The sequence below is a fragment of the Hylobates moloch genome, unplaced genomic scaffold (genome assembly GCF_009828535.3).
Source record: "Hylobates moloch isolate HMO894 unplaced genomic scaffold, HMol_V3 SCAFFOLD_27, whole genome shotgun sequence".
Lineage (NCBI taxonomy): Eukaryota > Metazoa > Chordata > Mammalia > Primates > Hylobatidae > Hylobates > Hylobates moloch.
Window position 1 is genome coordinate 3203324 of NW_026652302.1, and position 22105 is coordinate 3225428.

At 38.0% G+C, this 22105-nt stretch overlaps 1 protein-coding gene across 3 annotated transcripts in view; it reads right to left on the bottom strand.

Annotated features, from left to right (window-relative positions):
- LOC116463111 (metabotropic glutamate receptor 1-like) overlaps positions 1 to 20173 on the bottom strand; it is a 411458-nt gene extending 391285 nt beyond the window's left edge. For all 3 annotated transcript variants that reach the window (XM_058434480.1, XM_032146072.2, XM_058434479.1), the window contains exon 1: positions 19237 to 20173. In XM_058434480.1, coding sequence (XP_058290463.1) covers positions 19237 to 19936 — 700 coding nt within the window. In that variant the 5' untranslated portion in view covers positions 19937 to 20173. The remainder of the gene's footprint in view (positions 1 to 19236) is intronic.
- Between the last annotated feature and the right edge of the window lie 1932 nt (positions 20174 to 22105).

Below are 22105 nucleotides of genomic sequence, written 5' to 3' on the forward strand. Positions count from 1 at the left end.
ATAGATAGATAGATAGATAGATAGATAGATAGATAGATAGATAGATATGAAAGGAGGTTTCATAGGGGAATTGGCTCATGCAATTATAGAGGTTGAGAAGTTCCACAGTAACTTGTCTACAAGCTGGAGAACCAAGGAAGCTAGTGATGTGACTCAGTCTAAGTCCAAAGGCCTGAGAACCAGAGAAGCTGATGATAGCATAACCCTCAGTACAGGGCCAAAGGCCTGAGAATATAGGCAGCTACTGATGCAAGTGCTGGAGTTCAAAGTCTTGAATCCTGGAGTTCTGACATGCAAGAAAAGGAGAAAAGGGGGGGGTCCCATCTGCAGTTCTATCCAGGCCCTTAGCTTATTTCATTATTGAGGGCAGCTCTTCCTTGCTCAACCCATTGGTTCAAATGTGAATCTCTTGGGAAACACCCTCATAGACCTACTCAAAAAATGATGCTTTACCAGCTCTCTGGGTATCCCTTAATCCAGTCAAGCTGACACCTAAAATTAGCCATCACAACAACATACATCTGAGTTATATTACCATTTATGAGTAGAAGGTGGTGGTTCACATGGTAGGGGGAGGGGAAAAGTTAAGCAATTAATAGTCGATAAACAGAAGAGCATCAGTTTCACCGTGAACATTAGTTTTTTTTTTTTAGCACATGCAGAAAGTACCAAAATCTAGAGCAGGTTTTAAAATATAATAGCCTCAAAAGAACTGTACTAGTTCTCTAGGGCTGCTGTAACAAAGTACCATACACTGGGTGGCTTAAACAACAAAAATTTATTCTCTCACAGTTCTGGAGGCTAAAAATCTGAAATTAAGCTGTCGATAGAATTGGTTCTTTCTGACAAATGTGAGGGAGAGTCTGTCCCATGCCTTCTCCTAGGTTTTGGTGGTTGTTGACAATCTTTGGCGTTCCCTGGCTTGTAGATGCATCACCCCAATCTCCGTCTTCATCTTCAAATTGTGTTCTTCCTGTGTGCATGTTTTTTTTGTATCCAAATTTCTCCTTTTTATAATGTCACTAATCATGTTGGATTGGGGCCCACCCTAATGATATCATTTTAACTTTATCATTTAAATCACCTTTGTAAAGCCCGTATCTTCAAATAAGCTCATATTATGAAATACCAGGCATTAGGGTTCCAACTTTTTTTGGGGGGTTAGTGGGACACAATTAACCCATAACAAAAACAGAGGGAAAAAATAAGAATTACATTTGAAATGTTTTGGAAAAGCATATGTTTCAATACGGGTTTTTTGGAATCACTCAAAAATGCAAAGGAAAATGCTTTAACTCTTAAGTATTACACTCGTGCCAAGGTGGCATTATTATGGCAGAAAGAACATGCATCTCTTCCTAAAAGTAAGTCCCAGTGAGGTTTTACATAGGTCCTTCCTAGAGAAACATGAAGCCAAGGAATTCCAATACCCTGGCCAGCCCAAATGTCTATTAGATTGCCTCTTAAAAAAACAATATTTGCTTATTCATTCAACAAATATTAATTAAGCACTTTGTGCTTAATCCCATATCAGACCTTACAAAGATATGGAGGAAATCTAAAATATGGTACATGCTGTATGGAGTGCTTTACCTGCTTGTGAATATGTGAATTATGTTCCTTGTTTTCTATGCCTTAAGAGTTGATGAGGCATGGTTCTAAGGATCCAGAATGTGTTCACTAAGGCTGATTTCCAGGAACCCATGCATGCTATTAAGGAGTGACATAAGGTGTGATCTTGCTCTGTCACCAAGGATGGCATCATAGCTAGGTGTCAGGTGGAAATATGCCTGTCATATGCCATCTTTCATGTGAAACACAATTCAAATTTTCACCCAGTGTCATTCTAGGTTATAACCATTCTTCTGGATTAAGATTTGTCCAATAAGTATGGGCAATAATCCCCAATTCAATAAGTATCAAACTAAATTCTCCACTAGGTAAATGCCATGGAGAAATACACTGCAAAAGGCAGAGAACACAACTTCCCCACATGCAGAAGTGAAGCAAAGTTATCTGTGCATGATGCTAGAGGGGACAGCAGCTTTGGGTGACATGTGGCACGCCTCTCTACCAAGAAGAAGGCGTTGCTCCTGGCAGGTTTTTTTTTTTTTTTTTTTTTTTTTTTTTCCTGAGGCATGTGACCTAAGTAGTGGCATTTCACAGCTGAGAAACCAGCTTGTGATATGCCTTTTGCTTCACTGAGAGGCGGGCCACATGTCCACAGAGGCTGCAACTCTAGCTGCAAAACATTGCAATACGTTTGCCTGTATCCTTCTTAAAATCAAATATTTATGTTGCTCTGGAAATGTAAATGGACTGTATGATTAATGACATTTTTCTAGACAAAGAAGGTGGCTTCCGTACAAAGGGGTCGCTTTCTAACACAAATGATACAAGGAGGAAAAAAGAACCAGAAAAATGAGTGGGTAGGAAATGTTAAAAATAAATCCCTATTTATCAGTCTTTGGTAGAAATTTGCAAAAGAGGGTCTACTCTATTTTGACTAACATAACAGATGGAAGACAAATTCAAACTCTGACATTCTCAGCACTCTGACATCTGGGTCCACTTTTCCAACGAGCTCCACAACTCTCCTGTAACTACCTTCTGCTCCAGATGAATTAAACCACTCACCATTCTCTGCATACCTGTTAACACCTTACTCAGATCCCTGATTTACATGATTTTATTGATGTGAGATTCTTTTCTCCATACAGCTCTGCATTTGCAACACTAGCTATCATGTAAGACCCAGTTTTAATGCCTCTTATTTCAAATACCTACCCAGTATCCCCACTGGAAGTAACCTGTCCCTCCCTTGGACCTCACACCCTCTCACAATGATGTGGCAATAATCCTTTCTCTAGCCCTCCATCTGGACTAAAAACAATGGTAAGAACTGCAGGGTACCCAAAAAATTTGGAAACATAAAAAATATTATTTTACTGTACTGTAATATAATATCTAGACAATTTTTTACAGATATTTGCTTGTGTTACCAAATTTTATTGGCCTCTGCATACTTGGATTCATTTTTAATATCTGATGCCTGATGCACTGCCTAATAATTAGTAGAACAGTTTTTATAAAATAAATTGACTAACTTATTGGCTTATTGATATGAATATGAGGGTTACCCTTTAAGCTAACCTACAAAGAGTAAGGGTGAAAGAAAATCAGACAGTAGGCAGAGCATGTGAAGAAATGAATGTCAATGATCAGGAGATCCTTCAGAGGCTACAGAGAGAAAAAGCTGGGCTACAATGATAGTCATGCATCATGCATCTTGTAGTAACTAGCTGTGTGTAACCTCACATCTAAGCTTTCTTTTCAAATCAAGGACTTAGATACTCTCTTTTAGCATAAAATCTATCATTTTAAATAAATGCTGAGTAATAGTGGTTGCTTATAACTTTCTGGTAAATGTAGAGGCTAGGAGGAATTATTAATAATAAAAATGAGAAAATAATAATACAAGCTATAGTAGAATATAATGCAGCTAATTGTATGTATATAAAAGTATACAGTTTCCAAAATGCTTCCACATCAGCTATTTGGGTCTCACAGGAAACGTGTAAGAAAGGCAAAGGCAAGGCAGACTCTTTAAAGATGAGAAGATAGGTGGACTTAAAGCAGTTTCCTGGCTTGTCCAGAGTCATAGGGGTTGGTCTTAGAGGACGTGAGATCAAATTCGGGTCCTCCTACTCAGTACACCTCTTGCTGCCCATGGGCGCTAAAGTGTAAAAGGAAGAGAGGGTACTAGATACGAGTATTCATATAAAGAGAGAGATTGAGAAAAATATAACATCTGTGAGTTTTAATTGCCAGTAAATGTAATGATTTTTCCTTCAATGATTAAAAAGGGGAAAAGGGAAGAGTGATAATAAAAGCAGAGCCTACCCACAAAACATGCAATTAATTTGAATTTTTTTCTTGCTGTATTCCACTTTGATGAGAAAGAAGCAAATCAAAAGAAAAATAATCTACAACAAATTTAGTAAAAACCAAAAACTTCTGATGTTGTTAGTTCTTGGAAGTTGAATAAATAATCCATCATCTTGTTTCATTTACATTTACATTTACAGTACTGGGCACTAAGAATTGATGTGAAGCCCTGTAAGCTCTTAAATCATCAAACCCCTTACTAAGGCAGAAAAGGCATTTGAAACAAAAGCCTTCCATACTTAATTCAATTGAACAAATATGTACCAAGTGTCTACAGTGTCCGAATCCCTACTTTAATTGCTGAAAAAATATCAGTGAGTGAAACAAAACTAAGATCTTACTTTCCAGCAGTTTATATTCCACCAGGACAGACACTTTTTGGGGGCAAAGTATTCTAGTGGGAGAAGGCATTGATGTAACCAGAAATTTGATTAACTACGATGCTACATTCAGTAATTATTCAGGTTAGCTAATGCATATTTTAAAATCATCAAATGTAAGAAATGAATAGATAAATATCTTTTCTGTAATTTTCTTAACTTGCACATTTTAAAATCCATTTTCTGCCTATGTGAGAATCATACAACGTTTCTCTTAAGCATATATAAATGATGTGCAGGAAATGATTCATAAATGTATGGGAAAGCATCTACAATACACTGTCATAAGAAGTAAATTATGGGAAGGGGCTTCCAGAGGTTCTGTCCATATTGCGGTCCAGAAATCAGCAGCATCGACACCAACTGACAGCCTATAGAGACAGACACTCAGGCCCACCCCAGATCTACTAAGTCAGAATCTGTAATTGAAGCTCTCCAGGTGATTTGTATGAACAATAAGGTTTGAGAAGACTCCTTGACTGCATTCCTCTGTACCAAGGAGAGCCTAAAATAACCTTGTAAAAGGCAGAATATAAGCACTTCAAAAAATTAATCACTCACTCAATATTTTTTTCATTTTTAAGAGGCAATTTCTTTTCAAGTAAGATTTTACTTTTAAAATGGCACATCAAAGATATTTCATACTAAACTTTCCTTTAGCATGTACCGACATAGACCAAAAAAATGAATTTGCCTTTTCATGGTTTCAAATTTGGTGCTTCTAGCCAAAGAGTAATTTATCCCTCACATGTATCAACACATAGCACCTCCCCCATTCTCTGTGATTGAATCACCATCTTATTAACAGGTTTAAGAGACATAGGGTATCTTCTGTTTTCTCATCCTATATCAAGCTCGGTTTCCCGAGTTAAATCATGTTGCCCTTAAGGCAAACGAGAATGAAGTAGAAGACAGCATCATAGGTACTGAGCCTACCTAGAATATTCAACAAAACTGGCTGCCAGACTACAAGTAATTATGGCCAGGGAAGTGCATGAGAACACCAGGAGAAGTTAGAAGATGGGTAAAAGCAAGCTTCCTCTCCATTTCTCACTGAGCAGTCACTTTACAAACAGATTTGCCTTTCCCAGATTTTATTTATTTTTATTATAAAGATGAGAAAAGCGGGAAACAGGAAAGGAGACTGTTATAAATCCACAGAGGTATCCATATCGAAGTTGAACATGGAAGAAAGAGAGAATGTTTCGGCCACACATATGCACTGTCAAAAAGGGACAAAACGTCCAAACACAGCCTCATGGCGGGTCCCAGAATGCACTAAGAAGGAGATGGCAGGAATGGGTGAGCATCTGAGTCAAGAAAGGACTTTCAAATAATCTGAAAAAGCATGATTCTCCTCTGTTATGTGATCAACACTCAAGGATTCTTCTGTACACACTAGATCTTCTCATCTTTAGTGTATTAAACTATGAGCATAAGATACCTCCCATTTCCACAACCTCAAACTCTTGGGCTCAAGTAAGTAACCCTCTTTCCTCAGCCTCCACCTACAGGTGCCTCCTACAGGTGCATGCCACAATGCTCGGTTATTTTTTAGTTTTTTTTTAGGGATGGGGTCTTGCTATACTGCCCAGGCTGGCCTCAAATTCCTGGCCTCAAGCCTCCCACCTTAGCTTCCCAAAGTGCTGCTATTATATGCATGAGCCACTGTGGGTGGCCCCTGGAAACCTACTTTCATACAGAGAGGTTGGTAATGATCTCTCAGATTACACTGTTAAATATCAGTTCTCTTATCTGGCCCTTTGACAGGATCTGGATAAAGGATAATTCTTGGCTCTGATCTCTGATGGGCACCTAGTAGCCTTGGTAGTAAATTAAAGAAAGATTCTGGTGTTTTGGACATTGGGCCAGTAGGTGGCCAAGTTAATTAACTGCTATGAAAGCTGAGACTTCTTGCTTGTAACCGGGGGCTGTACAATAGTGAAGAGAATATCAAAATAGTACGAAGTAACACTACTAGGAATATGTGGTTTCTCATCTCAGTTGGCTCCTCTAAAAATATGCTCTATTTGTATTTGACCTGTTTCTTCTCTCTTTCCATTTCCCTGATTGAATAATTCAGAAAATAAAGGCTACCAAAGGTTGTTTTCAAATACTCTTTTCTCCTCTTTCCCAAACTTCACTACATCACCACGCAGACAAAAGGCTTCTGTTCAAGGCTAGCCTTGCCACAGCTTTGCCGTGGCTCCTCAGCAACCTTGCTTGATCAATTATCTTCAAACTTTCCTTTTCTACTCACTCTTTTTCATCAGCCCTTAAAACTGCTTAATTTTTCCCCTCCTAAAGAATTATCATCTCTCTGTAGCCATCATTGGATCTCTCATCTTCCTTTCTCAGGAACAAGGATGTGTATTAGCAGCCTCCACTTTCTCCTGGCTTCTGCCCTTCCAATTGATTTGCAAATTGACACACTACTGGAAAGACAGAGCTAGGAGGAAGTGGAGGCTACTTGCTATGGTCTGAAAGTCCCCCAAAATCCATGTGTTGAAATTTAATCCCCATTGTGGTGGTGTTAAGAGATAGAAACTTTTGAATTTGATTGAGTCATTGAGGGCCCTGCAGTCAAAAATGGATTAGTGCCTTTTAAAACAACTGGAGAGAACTAGCTTAAGCCCCCTTTGCCCTTTTGTTCCTTCCACCATGAGGACAGAGTTCATTTCTCTGGAGGATGCAGTAACAAGACACCATCTTGGAAGCAGACAGCAGCCCTCAACAGACACCAAACTTTCAGTGCCTTGATCTTGGACTTGCCAGTTTCTCCAGAACTGTGAGAGAATAAATGTATATTATTTATAAGCTATTCCATCTATGGGTATGACATCACCAAAATGGTGAAGTAGAAGAAATCTGGCTTCAGTCTTCCTCAGAGAAAATCAAAAACAACTATCTAGTGCCAAGATTATCATCACCAATAACCTAGAATTCAAAGCTGAGGCTGTGAAGATCCTTGAAGCCACAGAGAAGTGAAAAATTGTGAGCAGAAGACAAAGGAGATACCAAGTCAGAGAGGAGGTTCAGCAGCACCACATTGTAGGAGGCACATTCATGAGTCTTCTGGGCATAAACTTCTAGTCAGCCTCCCAAACAGCTGGGAAATTCTCTTTGAGACCCCTCTCCCCAATCCAGAATGGGCAGTTCTTGTGTGAGAGCTGTGGGAAACCTGGGCCTAGGGCAGCATCTAGTGCCAAAATAAAGGCAGCTGTCTACGACTAAGGGGACTCAACAGGCAACCAGCATAGAACCTGTAAACACACATCACTAGACAGACCACACCAACACAGGCAATGAAGACTGGGATAAATAACTAACCTTTCAATGAGAAGAGACAGATATACATTCATAACAAACACCAGCAAACAGGGAGCCATAACCTTCCCAAATGGGTAAAGCAAGGAGCCAGTGGCTGACTTCAATGAGATGGCAATATGTGAGCTCTCAGGTCAATAATCCAAAATAAGAATTCTAAAGAAACTCAGTGAACTCCAAGATAACACATAAAAGCAATTTTTAAGGTTATCAGAGAAATTTAACAAAGAGATTGAAATAATTTTTGAAAAAGTTAAACAGAAATTTTGGAACTGAGAAATACTTTAGTTGAATAAAAAAAAAATGCATCAGAGGGTTAAAACAGCAAAATTGATGAAGCAGAGGAAATAATTCATGAGCTTGAAGACAGGTTATTTGAAAATACATTCAGAGGAGAAAAAAGAAAAAAAAAAGACAAAGAATAAAGAATGTCTCTGAAATCCAGAAAACAGCCTCAAAAAGGCAAATCTAAGAGTCACTGTCCTTCAAGGAGGCGTTGAGAAAGGGCAAGCAGTAGAAAAATCACACGAAGAAATAATACAAGAAAACTTTCCAACCCTAGAGAAAATATAAATCTCTAGGTACAAGAAGGGTAGAGAACACCATAAAGATTTCACCCAAATAAGACTACCCCAAGGCATATAATAATGAAACTTTCAAAAGTTGATAATCCCAAAAGGAGCAAGAGAAAGGAAAACAACATATATGAGCTCCAATTTGTTTAGCAACAGACTTCTTAGTGGAAACCACAGGCCAGGACAGAGCAGGATGACGAAGCACTGAATAAATTGTGAACTGAGAATACTTTACCCGGCAAAGCCAACTTTCAAACATAAAAAAGAGATAACTACTTTCCCAGACAAACAAAAAGTGAGGGAATTCATCACCCCCAGACCTTTCTTAGAAGAAATGCTAAAGTGAGTTATTCAATCTGAAAGAAAAGGACACTAACATGCAATAAGAACATCATCTGAAGGCATAAAATTCATGGGTAAAAGTAAGCATAAAAATTCAGAACACTCTAATACTGTTGTTGTGGCATATAACTGTGTACTCGTATCACTACTAGTACAGAACACTGTTTCTATAGTTCTTCCTCTTTTATCCATCAGCTTTCTTTGTCACTGTTCTATTATCGAAACTGTCTCCTCCCTTGGCTTTCATAACATTAGGTTCTTCCTCTTTCTTTTCCTACTTTTAAAACTGTCCTTCTTTTTCCCTTTTCTGTAGACACTTTCTCATTTTCACATGCCTCAAAGTACTGCCCTTGACCATCTTTTTGTATTTTATATCTTACCCCCTTGGCAATCCCATAAATTTGCATGGTTTTAACCAGATATTTTCTGACAAATTTCAAATATAACTCTCTTTCCAGATCGTTGGCCTATGGGATCCCTTGACTTTATTTTCCAATGGATACCACAAACTCAAATCGTCTAAAACTAATTTTTTCCCAGTCTGCGATTTCTCTTTATTCCCTATTTATTCCTACAAAATAGAAACCTGGGGCTTACTCTAGACTTCTCTTTGTCCTTGATTCTCATAACCAATCATTCACTAAACACTAACCTCCCTGCTACATAGAAAGTCAAATTCATTCTCTCCTCTCCTTTTCCATTGACACTTTTTTTTAGTAAAACTCTAATCATTTCTTGACTAAATTAACTAATTGAACTGGCCTTTCCTTCTCCACTTCCCTCAACCATCAATGGCCTTCAGATTTGTCTCCTAATTTCCAGTTTGACCCCCTTTTCTTAATCTGTCTTCTCCAAAGCTTTCCAGATGCCCTTTCCAAAATATAATCTGATCTTGGTTTCTTCCTGCATAAAATTCTTCACTGGCTCACCATGTTTCCAAGAGTCTTAATTTTCTTGGCTTGATAAGTATGTCCCATCATGACCTAGGCTCTTTCTCTCTTTTCAATTTGATCTTCCCCACTCATTTTCCCAGGATATATACTTTAGAGTTAATGATATTCTTAGAGGTCCCTGAGCATACTTTGCTTTCTATGTCAGTGCTTTTACTTATATTTACTCCTTTGTTTCCTCGGATACAGTGAACTTCAAATGTCACCTTTTCTGGGGAGCTTCTTTGAGCTTTCCCTCACTTCTTCCCTGGACCAGAGGGAGCTAATCACAGTTCTCTCTGTTGTCTCTCTACCTTATGCCTACTCCTATGGTTGCACTTAGCAAACTGAATAGTAATCACTATGTGGTGAACTTATTAAAAGGAAGACTATAATTCCACTATCTCTACTCCTCAATGACTATAGCATTGGTCAAACCAAAGAATGTGCTCACAAAACATAAAAATTGAGATAGGAATCTGGACATGACTTCTTCTCTGCCAATAGAGTAGTACCTGTTAACCAAAACCTGAAAATAACAAATAGTATATTTATTTATCCAAAAAAAGATATTGAATTTCTTTATTATAAGCTGTTTCCACTATTTCAATATCCTCATATAACCTTTTAAAATCTTTCATAAAGTTTTTTTCTCTTGAACATACTATCAGCAATTTGTTTATTGATTTTTTTGTTCTAACTTTTATAACAAACAAATTATAAAATGTGTTATAGCACCACAGAGAACAGAGGAAACTGCCCGTGATTATTTAACAATAACTGTGGGATATGCTGTCCAATCAAAAGATTTGCATTGAGGGCCACATGCTGTGAGTGCAATTGTTATAAAAGGAGAGAAGTTGAATATGCCCCACTCAGTGTTAGTAAATCAGCATTTTCCCTCTTTATTTTCACACCTCCACCCCAGAACTTCCCTGTATTTACTTCACACAGGCTCATCTAAGCTAAGGGCACCTTCTTAATTAAGGTTAGAATAGCATGACAACAATAATGACATCTTACATCTATTACATCTACCTAGCCCTATATGGAGCACTGTCGCATCTTATCTGTATAATAAACTTAGGGGACTGTTTTCTGTATACTTCACCCTGATAGCTCTCTAAGCATGCCTAGTTCTATGAATCCCTTGGGTCAATCCTATTCCAGACCTCTGGATTTCAACTCTAGCCACCCTTCTCTGATTTTCTCATCCTTATCCACTCCATACCACTTCTAGTTACTTGTGGTAGAGATGGTGTCACAGAGATGTCTGACCATGTGTCATCTCCCACTGTTAACCACAGCCCTCATAGAGAAGGCATCCTTTCTTCTCTCATTTTGACAAGATGTTTCATCCTGGTCTTATTTTACATTTCTGCCTTTAAGGAGCAAGAGAAAAAAAATGGGTAATTTATAATCTCCTGAAATAGAGCTTCATGTGGAGTAGTCACTCTACATTGAAAGTTTATTTTCTCTGCGAAAGGAGCTTTATTACAAGATGATAACAAGCACAAATATAGAGGTAGAGTTGCTCAGATGCAGAAGGGGAACCAGATCAGCTGAGAAAATGGCTTTATTCAGACCTTCCAGAGAAATGTGGAGAGCAGGTGAGGTGGGAGCAAAAGAAGTTGAAGAAAATAAGAGGCTTCTATTTTTCAGTGACTTTCTCTTGTTTAAAGATTTATAGATAAAATAGTTATTGGCAAGGCCAGGGTACCAGATTGTGGTCAGGGTGAGTGGGTTGCTAAAGAGAAGGCAAGGAACACAGCGCTGAGATCAATAATCTATGAGCATAGGTATTGATGGGACAAACACATGAATGTTGGAGTCATCCAAAACTAAGGCAAGAGTTGACATTAAGAGGAAGACTAACAGCACAGAGAATGAGTTTTCAGAAAAGGAGTCTCCTAGAACCTGCTAAATGACAGCAGCAAAGTTGGAAAGACACAGTTGAGCTAAATGGTATGGACCTCACATGAGAGGAGGGCATGAGGTTTAAAAAGAAAAGAAAGAACTAAAGAGAGAAAGAAAGAACGAAAGAGAGAAAGAAAGAACGAAAGAGAGAAAGAAAGAAAGAAAGAAAGAAAGAGAGAGAGAGAAAGAAAAAGAAGAAAGAAAGAAAGGAAGGAAGGAAGGAAGGAAGGAAGGAAGGAAGGAAGGAAGGAAGGAAGAAAACTTTGGTTTAAGAAAGTATCTGAAACAAAGCTAAATTAGTCCTAGCTTTGCTACTTATGAATTTTATGATCTTGAGCAAGTGATTTTGTTTTATTTTTCCGGGCTTTTGTTTTCTCATTTGTAACAAGGAAGTTTCCTAAAGGCTATGGTAGATGCTGCACCTTTATCTTAACTATGAATTTCATTTTAGTCTTATATTACTAGGTTTAGGGTTGAAAATCTTTATCCAGTTAACTGACTTCTTGGACTTGCTTAATACTCATCAGCTGAGAAGAAGTCATCTCTTTGGTGGCAGTTTAAGAAAAACAACTGAAATGTATTTATGGGTAACATCTTCTTGTTCTTTGAAACGCTGCTGTAAGGAATATAACATGGTAGTGATTATAATTCCCATTTTACAAATGAGACTGAGATGTGCATGCATACAGTATTTCCCATATGTTTTGTGCATTTTTCAAAACAGTAATTAAACATTTTCTTTATAACCCATGAGCCTATAACTGTCTATATATTTCTATGTCTCTTCCAACAAATATGAGACCCTTGAGGAAAATAATATTAATAATAGTAGTAATAATAGTTATTATTATTATTTTTATTACTTTATGCGTTACTAGCACCAAGAAAAATATGTGATGCATAATAGTCACATGTGTTTATTTATAAATGTCTTTATTAGAAGGCAAATAAGTTACTAGGCAATTAAAGAATTTCTGCCTCTCAAAATCCTGTGCTTCAACTACCAATTAAGGCTTTTACCTGGATATTTAGATAATTGCCTTGAATCTTCAATTTGTTGGCTATGAAATGAATAAAATAGATAATCCTAAAATTGATAAATGGAGATTTCTGAGAAGCAATTCTCTTCATAAAAACATTAATGTTCTATTTGGTACTACAATGTCTTAAGTTTAAGAGAGTAAAGCTTTCTGCAATACCGAAGGTAATTAAAATTATCATTTCTCATGTAAGCTAAGATTTTAAATGTTGTAGACATTCATAGAGAACAATTAAATAGGAAAAAGAAGCAAATATTTCTATATAAATTTAGATCTAATGATAACTCTCTGTTGCATAAGACAGTGACATTTTGACAAGGCTTTATGCCTTGTCTTGACTCTGGTTTTCAACTACAGCTTCTCTGAAAATTGACAACCTTCTCCTACTGACATGCTGCTTCCAACATATATCAGAACAGCATGTGCCATGAGTTTTTTTAGTGGTTGTAGGTGTTCACCAAACTATTCTTTTCTGGATGTTGTTCCCCAGCCCTCTGTGTTCTTAAAAAAGTGTATGCCGAAAACACGACTTTTGATAAGTCTCTTTATGAACCCATCACTCCAGTCACTGCCCAGTTATTGAAAATCCACAAAGCAGTTATTGTATATTGGCTCCCTATATCATAAGGGCAAAAAATTTAATGCTTGTAGAAGGATGGCTACTGCCAAGCCACAAGATAGAAACATAAAATGGAAGTTGCCACTACCACCTACCCTATGAAGGACAGCTTCTTATAAAATTTGCAGCAAGATAAATGTAGTCACAGGGTGATTGTGTGGCAAAGGAATCACAAAGAGTTCAAGCTTACTCAAAATAATGAAAGTGTCATTTTTTTCATCTTTGGATTTCACTCTAATTCTATGCACACAATAGCTGTTTGCTAAATACTGATTAATGACTTTAAAAATGGGTTTAATAAATCCAGCCAAGATATAAAAGAAAAAAAGATAAAAATTTTTAAGTATGGCAATTTGTGGCCATTTTGAGTAATAATAAATGGCCTTATATTTTTTTAACAGGCTCCAAGATTACCACCATATCCCAGCACAAGGTAACAATTTATGTTCACGATAACTTGGTATATTCAAGGGAAGTGTCCATTAAATTGAGCACTGTCTTTAAAAGAAGTTAGGGGACTTTACAGTAGTGTTTGCAAAGATCACCTCATAAAATGTTTTAAATGTAAATGTTGGTGTTTAAAGAGACCAACTCTCAAGTATAAAGTAGACAGCTAGAGAATCAAGGTTATGGATAAACAAGGTTTTACTTGGAAATGAACACTTTTTAAAAAATTACAAATAAAGTATCTCGTAACAATATCTGGCTTTTCTTTTGTCCACTCACCTACTTTTGCCAATAATATATGTTCTCTTGGCCAAAGTTCACATGTCTAACTGTGCTTGGATGTATCTTTCTTGAAACCAAAACTCTTTGTCACACGCTTCAAGATTCTCCATTACTTGTCCTTCATGTCTATAAAGACTGATGTAATCACAGAATATTAGGACCTACTTCTGTTTTTATTATTAGTTCTTAGCCCAGACTCTTTCCTCCAGATAAGCAAATCTGTTTTTTTTCACACCATGACAGCACTTTCAATACTGCCTCTTTTACAAATACTATATTTCCAAACAAAACTCTAACCAAAATTCCCTTTTCTCCATGTTTTCTCTAGATAATTGCACCACTAATACATTCTTTCAGTTCCCTACAATTGAATAAACTCATGTTTATAAATGTCTATACTGTGATTGCTTTTACTTACTTTACATGTATTTAAACCGCACTCCCCTTAAAGTAAAAACTACTTAGTAACTGAAATTAAGTCTTCAAAATTGTTATTTAAAGTTTTTATGCAATAAATCTTTACTTAAAGTCATCTGTTATGATGACTTTTTATTTAAACTACATATAGCCATTTATACATTTACAAGGTAGTATAGTATAAGGAGGAAAAGCACTGTGTAGAAGGAATTCATAATAGGCTGAGTGAACACCAGAATTAGCCAGGTAGTTTGCTCATGAAAGGGTTTGAGACTTTACTTTTGACCCTTATCTTACTTAGGTTTTAACGTATACAGTTAAATCCTGGAGACACAAAGCTGGAATACTAAGATAAGTTAGACAATTAAAATCCCAGAACTTACTGATGTTAGAAAAGCAGATTGAAGCTAATAATTTTACATTTAAAGGGAAAAAATTCAAGTCTTCCTCTTGAATCTAATGGTAACAGTAACAAAATTAATAACTGTTCAAGCATAAAAGGAAGGAGATATGGCTTAATAGCAGCACTTTTGAAAAGACCTTGGGATGTTAATTGATGTAAGATCTACTCTAGTCAGCTGTGATGGTAAGGGAAGTAAAAAATGAAATGCATGAGTGAAGAAAATGGAGAGGTATAAAAAATGAAATGCATGAGTGAAGAAAATGGAGAGGTATACTATAAAAGAGAGATTATTCATTGATGATAAATGTCACATGGAAAAGAAGCTTGAATGTTTTGGATGACTCCTAGTCTTCAATGAAGGATTGGTGGAAACTTCAAGAAATATATTTTAGGTCATTATATAGAAGAACTGACTAAAATTCAGGTGAAATTCTGCTCTCAGTTTAACTCTGATATACTCCTACTCTAATTAGAAACCCTAATCACAATTAGAAAGCTTTGAGTGTGGGCAAGCATGTAATGTGATGTTCTAAGCATCTTTTATTAGTTGGTCTGAATAACCTTTCAAAACACTCCTATTTCTTACTATATGATAAAATGAGCAATGTATTAAGATAATTTCCTTTGAAGTAGGTTGCAATCAAGACAAGAAAGATATAGAGAAAGTTACTGGTACATACATAGGAAATATGATATTTAGTAGATATAAAATTATTATAGGTAATTGCATTAACCAAAGTATGTATTTATTACTTAGGAGGATTTTTTTCTGATGTCATTACACTTTTTAATTGTTTTATATCAAATAAAAAAGTACTTAAAAAGGAAAAAATCAGATTTTGGAAAGAAGCTCAAAAAGGCCAATTTTATATAAAATGTAAGCAAATGTCAAAAAAAAAGTTACACCAAGATCAAAATCTAACTGGAAAGAAAAGTTTACCTTACAGTGGATATTTTAATAAGGGAAGCAGCATCACTAAACTCATTATTATATCAATACTTATCTAAGTATCTGAGACAAAATACTAGAAGAAAGGCTTAAGACAGATAAATAAATAAATAAATAAATAAATAAATAAATAAATAAATAAATAAATGTAATCAATGAAAATTTATCCACTCAAAAAAAATTCTTGTAGCTACAAACTCAAAGAACATTTTTATTGGACTTGTTCAATGCTTTGAGTTTTATTAACTACAGTTATTTTTAAGTACTGTTTTCAAAAATCATTTGAAATGATAAATTTGTTTTTTGATGGGGAATCTGTATTTTATCAGAAGAACAAAATACAGTGTCCTTGGCTGAGATATTCTTATCAGCGGTAGGCTATTTCTCTACTATATACTTAGCATATTTAAAGACTCACATTCCAGGTGGGCAGCTTGCTCCAAAGTGCATTCAAACTTTGTTTGCGGATAAGGCTCCATTACTCCAATATCCTGCCTCCCCCTTGACAGACTCATCTTAACATTTGCCTCCAGAGCCAATCATGAACAATTTCTGGAGAGTCTATTGCATTGCAGGTAACTTTATGTGTACTGATTTTCTTTTATTTTATGTAAATTGATAATTGTCATGTATCAAGTGTGGTACAAATAATATGATATAAGATTGAAAAGAATGTAAAAGAATATATGTTTCTTTGCAATTTATTTACCTTGGGCATCGTGTATTTTATTTGCTAACTCTTGCAACTCTGTTGATACAAGAATTATAAAATTGAAGAATTTTGATTATTATATAATTTCCATCACTTATCAGTTGCATTTGCATTTATATCTGTAAATACAGATCTAAAAATGTAAAAAAAAAAAAGAATATAAAAACTAAATCATAACTGGTTAAAATACAAAACAAAACAGAAAATATCTGCAAGTTTAGCTTCAATATAAAAAAACAGTAATATAAAAACAACTGTACCATTCAAAAACAATATGATTTCAAGATAATCTCACAATTAACTATAGAAATGAAGGCACACTAGTCCAGTCACTTAGTGCTTTTGGTATTAACTATACTTGGTTAAATTCTAATACAAGAAACGATGATAATGAATTGACTAGGGAATGGCTGATTTGGAAAGGAGAGGTGAAGGTCATGAGAGGCCCCAGAATTTCTAAGCCCTAAGTTGCCAATATCCAGACAAACTGGCTTCCTTGCTGAATAGTGCTCAGATGACAGAGACAACCCTGATATGTGGTCTTCTCTGCTATTTGACAGGGAACTGTCACCAATAAGCGACCCCATCAGTCTGAAAGCAGTAAAATTACTAAATGATTCAAGAAAGTGCCTGTAGGCCAGTACACTATGGGGCCCTGAAAAGCAGGAGGGCAAAACCTCAGGAAAAATGAATCTTCAATGGGAGCTTACACAAAATTCCTTTCCAGATCGAAGGAAATAAATGCAGTTTAGTTTTTACAGATGTTACATTTAATACGAGAAGTAACTAATTCCTTTTGAGAAGAAACAAGGTATTATATATGAATGGCAAGGTGAATGGTGTAACTGCTTGGTAATAGAATAAACACCACATATTGCTATGATGCTGTTCTGTGAACACAGTGTAGTCTGGAATCAATTACTATAATAGTACGGAGACATTGTCTTTGCCATACAACACCAATCAGAAGGCAGAAAGGAAACATAGTAATCCAAACTAACACATGGGCAAAATTATAATATTAGTCCTTTCTCAGCAAAATTAGTGAAAACAAGTTCAATTCATTTTCCAAAGACATAATTCTACTCCTCAGAAAGCAATCCACTATTAGCCACCTCTCACCAAATAAAACAATCTTATAATAAAATATGGAAAATAAAACTACTGCTTAAAAATGATGAAGTATTACTTCTTCCTGAAGAAAGAATTTATACTTCCAATATCAATAATCAATTATCTAGCTCAATGGGGAAAATATTATTAAATATTTAAATAAATCACATTCAATCTAGATTTTGCCATTCTCTTTGCCATCATCTTTGGATCTATCCAATGATGATATTTAACACATTTTAACTTGCTCTTTCAGGGTGTTTCATTTAAGCAAGCACTAAAGAGACTATGCTAAACATTAACATGTAATAAAGTTAAATATTAAAACATAAGGAATTAATATCTGAATTTAAGTTTGTGTCTTTAAAAAGTAATGAATTTTTGTTCAAAAAGAGATATGCAGTTCATGATTAAAAATCAAGCTTCAGAAGCATAAGTCAGTTGTTATAAAGTTATAATATCACAGCAGATAGTTTTTTCCAAAAGCAAAATCTGAAATTATAATGTGTAAATTTATATCATTTATGTTTGTTCTGAAAATTCTGTTCCCTTTATAAAGTATATGTTTTCAATAATGATGACCATATAATCACTTCACTATGGATGCTGTCAATTTCTATAATCAGACCTCACAAAAGTAACTGAATATTGTGGAAATATTAAAAGAACATGGAACCATGTCTATGGCTTCTTGAAAATCATTTGACTTGAAGAAATATGAATACAGAAATACCAGCAAGATTGTCTTCTTATGCCAGCTTATACGTGTGAATTGTCCTAGATGTTAATTTATAATCAGGGCCTCAGCTTTTTCATAAACCTACTGGGGGAGTTAAGAGTAGCTGAACTCAGAAATCCCCTTTTATTAAAAAATGTATATAATCTAAGGTGAAGAGAGTATAGAAAATCTTTATATACAAAAATTTTTGAAAATTCACATCCATAAGTCTCTGGAAAAATCATAGCTTTTACCTTAGATTAATCTATTGCATTTTAGGAAGACATTATAAACCTAATATCTGCTATCCATTAATTAGTATTTTATAACTGATCTAACCTTAAGTCTAATATGTAAGTTCATTGTGTTAGAAGAAAAAAGACTAGAAACCAAAACTCAAATCCAAGTGGTCACCAGTGTTATTTCTCATAAAACAAGATAATTCTTGGGGGACTGAGGGAATCTGGATGATTTTAGCCTATAAAGTAGGAAGAAAATACATGATTTAAATTACTTGCTTTTTCTTTGTAACTAAGGTATTCCAGAAGTAAAAATATAAGTTTCTGATACACTGAGGGAGATGACTGCATTAATCCTACATTCACAGGAAAGTTTTGGATATGTAAGAAGGGGTACAAGAGGACAAAGAAACATCTTCAACTGTTCAAGAAAGATAAAGCTTTGAAGTCCAGTTTGTGGAATAGTAACTTCTTTTTGTCAATCACTCACACTGAATTAACTCATTACACCTGGAAAGTCATAGCCAGTCACTGAAGGGCAGTATAATGCCTTGGACAAATAAGCCTTCCAAACACAAACTCAAAATATGAGGTCAAATAACTATTCAAGTCAAATCTACTGCTGGACACTTTGCATGGAAAGTTTGATACCCTTTCAGCTCCTACTATCCTCAGATATTCTATGGGGTACAATTTTCCTACACTATAATTGTAAGGAAATGAGGATAAAAGGCAATGCCTGGGTGGGCAGTACTGAGAAGGGTAAACTCCGTTCCCCACAGTGCTAGAAACAAACAGGAACAATACTATGATCCCAGGAGCACATCATGCAATGCCCCGGCTTTCTCAGTACCCTTCTTTCCCAAATATAATGCCTACCTTCCGTGTGGACTGCAGAGACATAGGTCCAATTGTAACGTTTGACTATGTCAAGCATGGCCCTTGCCTGCAAAGTGTCAGAAGGGACAACCCTCAGGAAGTATTTGTACAAAGTTTTGTCACTCAGGTCGATGCTTGTGGCTGAATAAGCGATCTGGGGGATGTCGAAGAGCTGGAGCAGGTTCTGCACTTGAATGGCTACAGAGCTGGAGCCGGGACCGATCACTCCCGCAATGGGCTTCTTAGTCCTGCCTGGGGGGAGGGACTGGCCGTCAGGCAGGCACCGGTTGAGCCCATCCTTCTCATCTCGAATAGAAATCAGAGAGTCTCTAATGAACTCAATGCTCTGTTCCAGAGCCACGGAAGAGTGCCAGCAGGAGTCCCGGATCTCACTGCCCAGGGTGATGTTGGGCAGGAGGACCGGGTCCGCGTTGATCTTATCCAACGTGTGGAACATGGCCTCCACCCTCTGGATGCCATACTGCTCCCTGATCTCCCCACACTTCCTCTCGGGCACTTTCTCGGCCGGAGGCTGGTGATGGACTGAGAAGAGGGCTCCAATGATGACATCTCCGTCCATTCTGGCCACCGAGCGCTGAGACGACGCTCCTGCCAGCAACACTTTCCTGCCGGGGCTTCTGGGGAGAAGGGACACCTCCAAAAAGATCGCTGGGAAAAAAAACAAGAGGAGCCCGACCATGGTGGTAAAGACGAGGTCCACAGCCTGCCAGCCACGTTCCCACGCTGGTCCCGCTGCAGGCTCCCGGCGCGCACCCCCAAGACGCCCAGCACCGCCTCTCCTGGAGTGGTGCCCCTCGCCAACAATGGTCGTCCAAGGCCTTTGCCTCCTCCACCACCGCCTCCTTCCCCTTCGTCTCCTCCTCTGGGTCCTCCACGACCGCCTCTACAAGCTGGAGGCGTTTGTAAGGGAATTCGAATCCCCGCTCTTCACCGGTAGTGCATCAAGGTAAATTGATCAAGAGTACAGTGGAAATCGTGTTGGCAGCGGTGAGCTAGATGCTGCTGACAAAAGACAGAGAAAAATCACAACCTTGCCATCAGAGGACCTGTGTTAAAACTCTGGGGTCTGTAATGTTAACAGTTGCCTTGTCCGTTTCATTTCGGCACATCCTGATATCGGCTGCAGGAACAGCTTGGAACGCAGCTGTGGTCACTGAGGAAGGCGGGGTGTCCTGCCCTCTCTGTCCTCACGGGTCCAGGCGGTGCAGAGCCCCGCCAACTCGCCCGCTCCTCCAGCCTTAAGTCTTTTCCTGGTCCCCTAAAACCTATCATGCTTTCTAACTTGGAGGGCAGTGGGGAAGGTGAGCAGAGCGGAGGGGAGGAGCTAGGTCCTTCAACCCAAGAGAACTTTCCGGATTGGAAAAGATCAACTTTTTTTCAGAAGAAAATTTGGAAACTCATTGTAAAGGTGGAAGCGCGACTTTAAAATAAACGTAAACAAAGGATGCACCTTTTACTTTAATTTTGAGGGGTTGAAGAAACCCTGACATACAATCAGCTGTAAATATAAATTTGCCAGTTTGAAGAAAATCCATATTAGTTACTAAGGCAACGCCTGGTAAAGTCTCCGTATGGAGGAGTTTGGTATGTTTCCCCTCTAAGAAGTCAGGCTTGCTGTGTATGTTCAAGAAGAAGGGGTGCAGATAAGCTAACTTGTTTCCCGCGGTGGGTGGACGGGTTAGAGGGGGTCCTGCGGTCGCCTAAATCGGGACCTTTGGGGTTTGCATAGTTGCTAGAAAGGGAACAGAGGGGAGCTTCCGGGTTGCTCTCGCCGCGGCAGCCTGAGCCGTGCCGCCTTCAGGACCCTGGACAGTGCTCGGTCCAGCCAGACATTCCCTGGCAGGGCCTGCAAGGGACGCTTTGACCAGTGAGTTGCAATTCCCTGACCCGCTTTGCTCTTTCAACCTCCCTCCTCTGAGTTCTTTACCCATACACACACATACACACACACACACAAACACACACGCACACTCCCCTCCACTCCACTCGAGTCGCCCTAATTCTCGTCACCTTGCACCGCTTCTGCAGGTATATATCCAAACCCATCGGCTTGGGGACAGAGGCGCCAAATCTCAGCCGCCTGCGGGGCTGAAGTTAGCTCCCTCTCCCGTTCCTCCCCTGCTCCCTTTCTCAAGGTGAGAGTCGACGAAAAGGGGGCTATGGGAGCGGGCGAGGAGAGCACAGGAGGTGAGGCAGAAAAAGGAGAAAGACAACCCAGGCACCCATTGGTCCCGACTGTTCCTGAGGATACAGGACGAAAAGAAATACATAAGCGAGAATGCGCCTGGGACCCGGAGGAAAATCTGATAGACTGGGACTTTGTCTGCCGTTGTGGGTGGGTTTCACCCGAGGAAGTGTCCGCTCACCTGAGTCTGTTTGGAGGACATGGACTTGAGACGTACCTGAGTACCTGAGTCGGGGTAGACAGCGCTATGGTCCCGGGGCCAGAGGACCGTGGCCACGCTCGGCTTGCAGACGCCTCAGCTCTAATCCAGACGGTGCAAGGATGCGATCTGGGCTGTACACTAGTGCCCTCTTTCTTCAGCACTATTTTACCGCAAGGGAAAAAGAGGGGGAGGGAAAACAGGTCACCCAAGGCTTGTCTATTATCTCATGCATAAAAATCAGTCGTTTGATAGAGGGAGGAGGGGAGACAAACTGGGAGGAAGTGGGGAATATTAATTCCTTTACTATATGTAGGGTCGTATAGAAGCTGCCAGATATGTGAATAGTCAGACAATCTGGCCAAAGAAGTGGACAACTGCCTAGGCTGCTTTGGGGTAGAAATCTTTTTTATATATCTCAGGGACTCAAATATATTTTCTCTCTCTGCAAGTGAAGTCCCTAC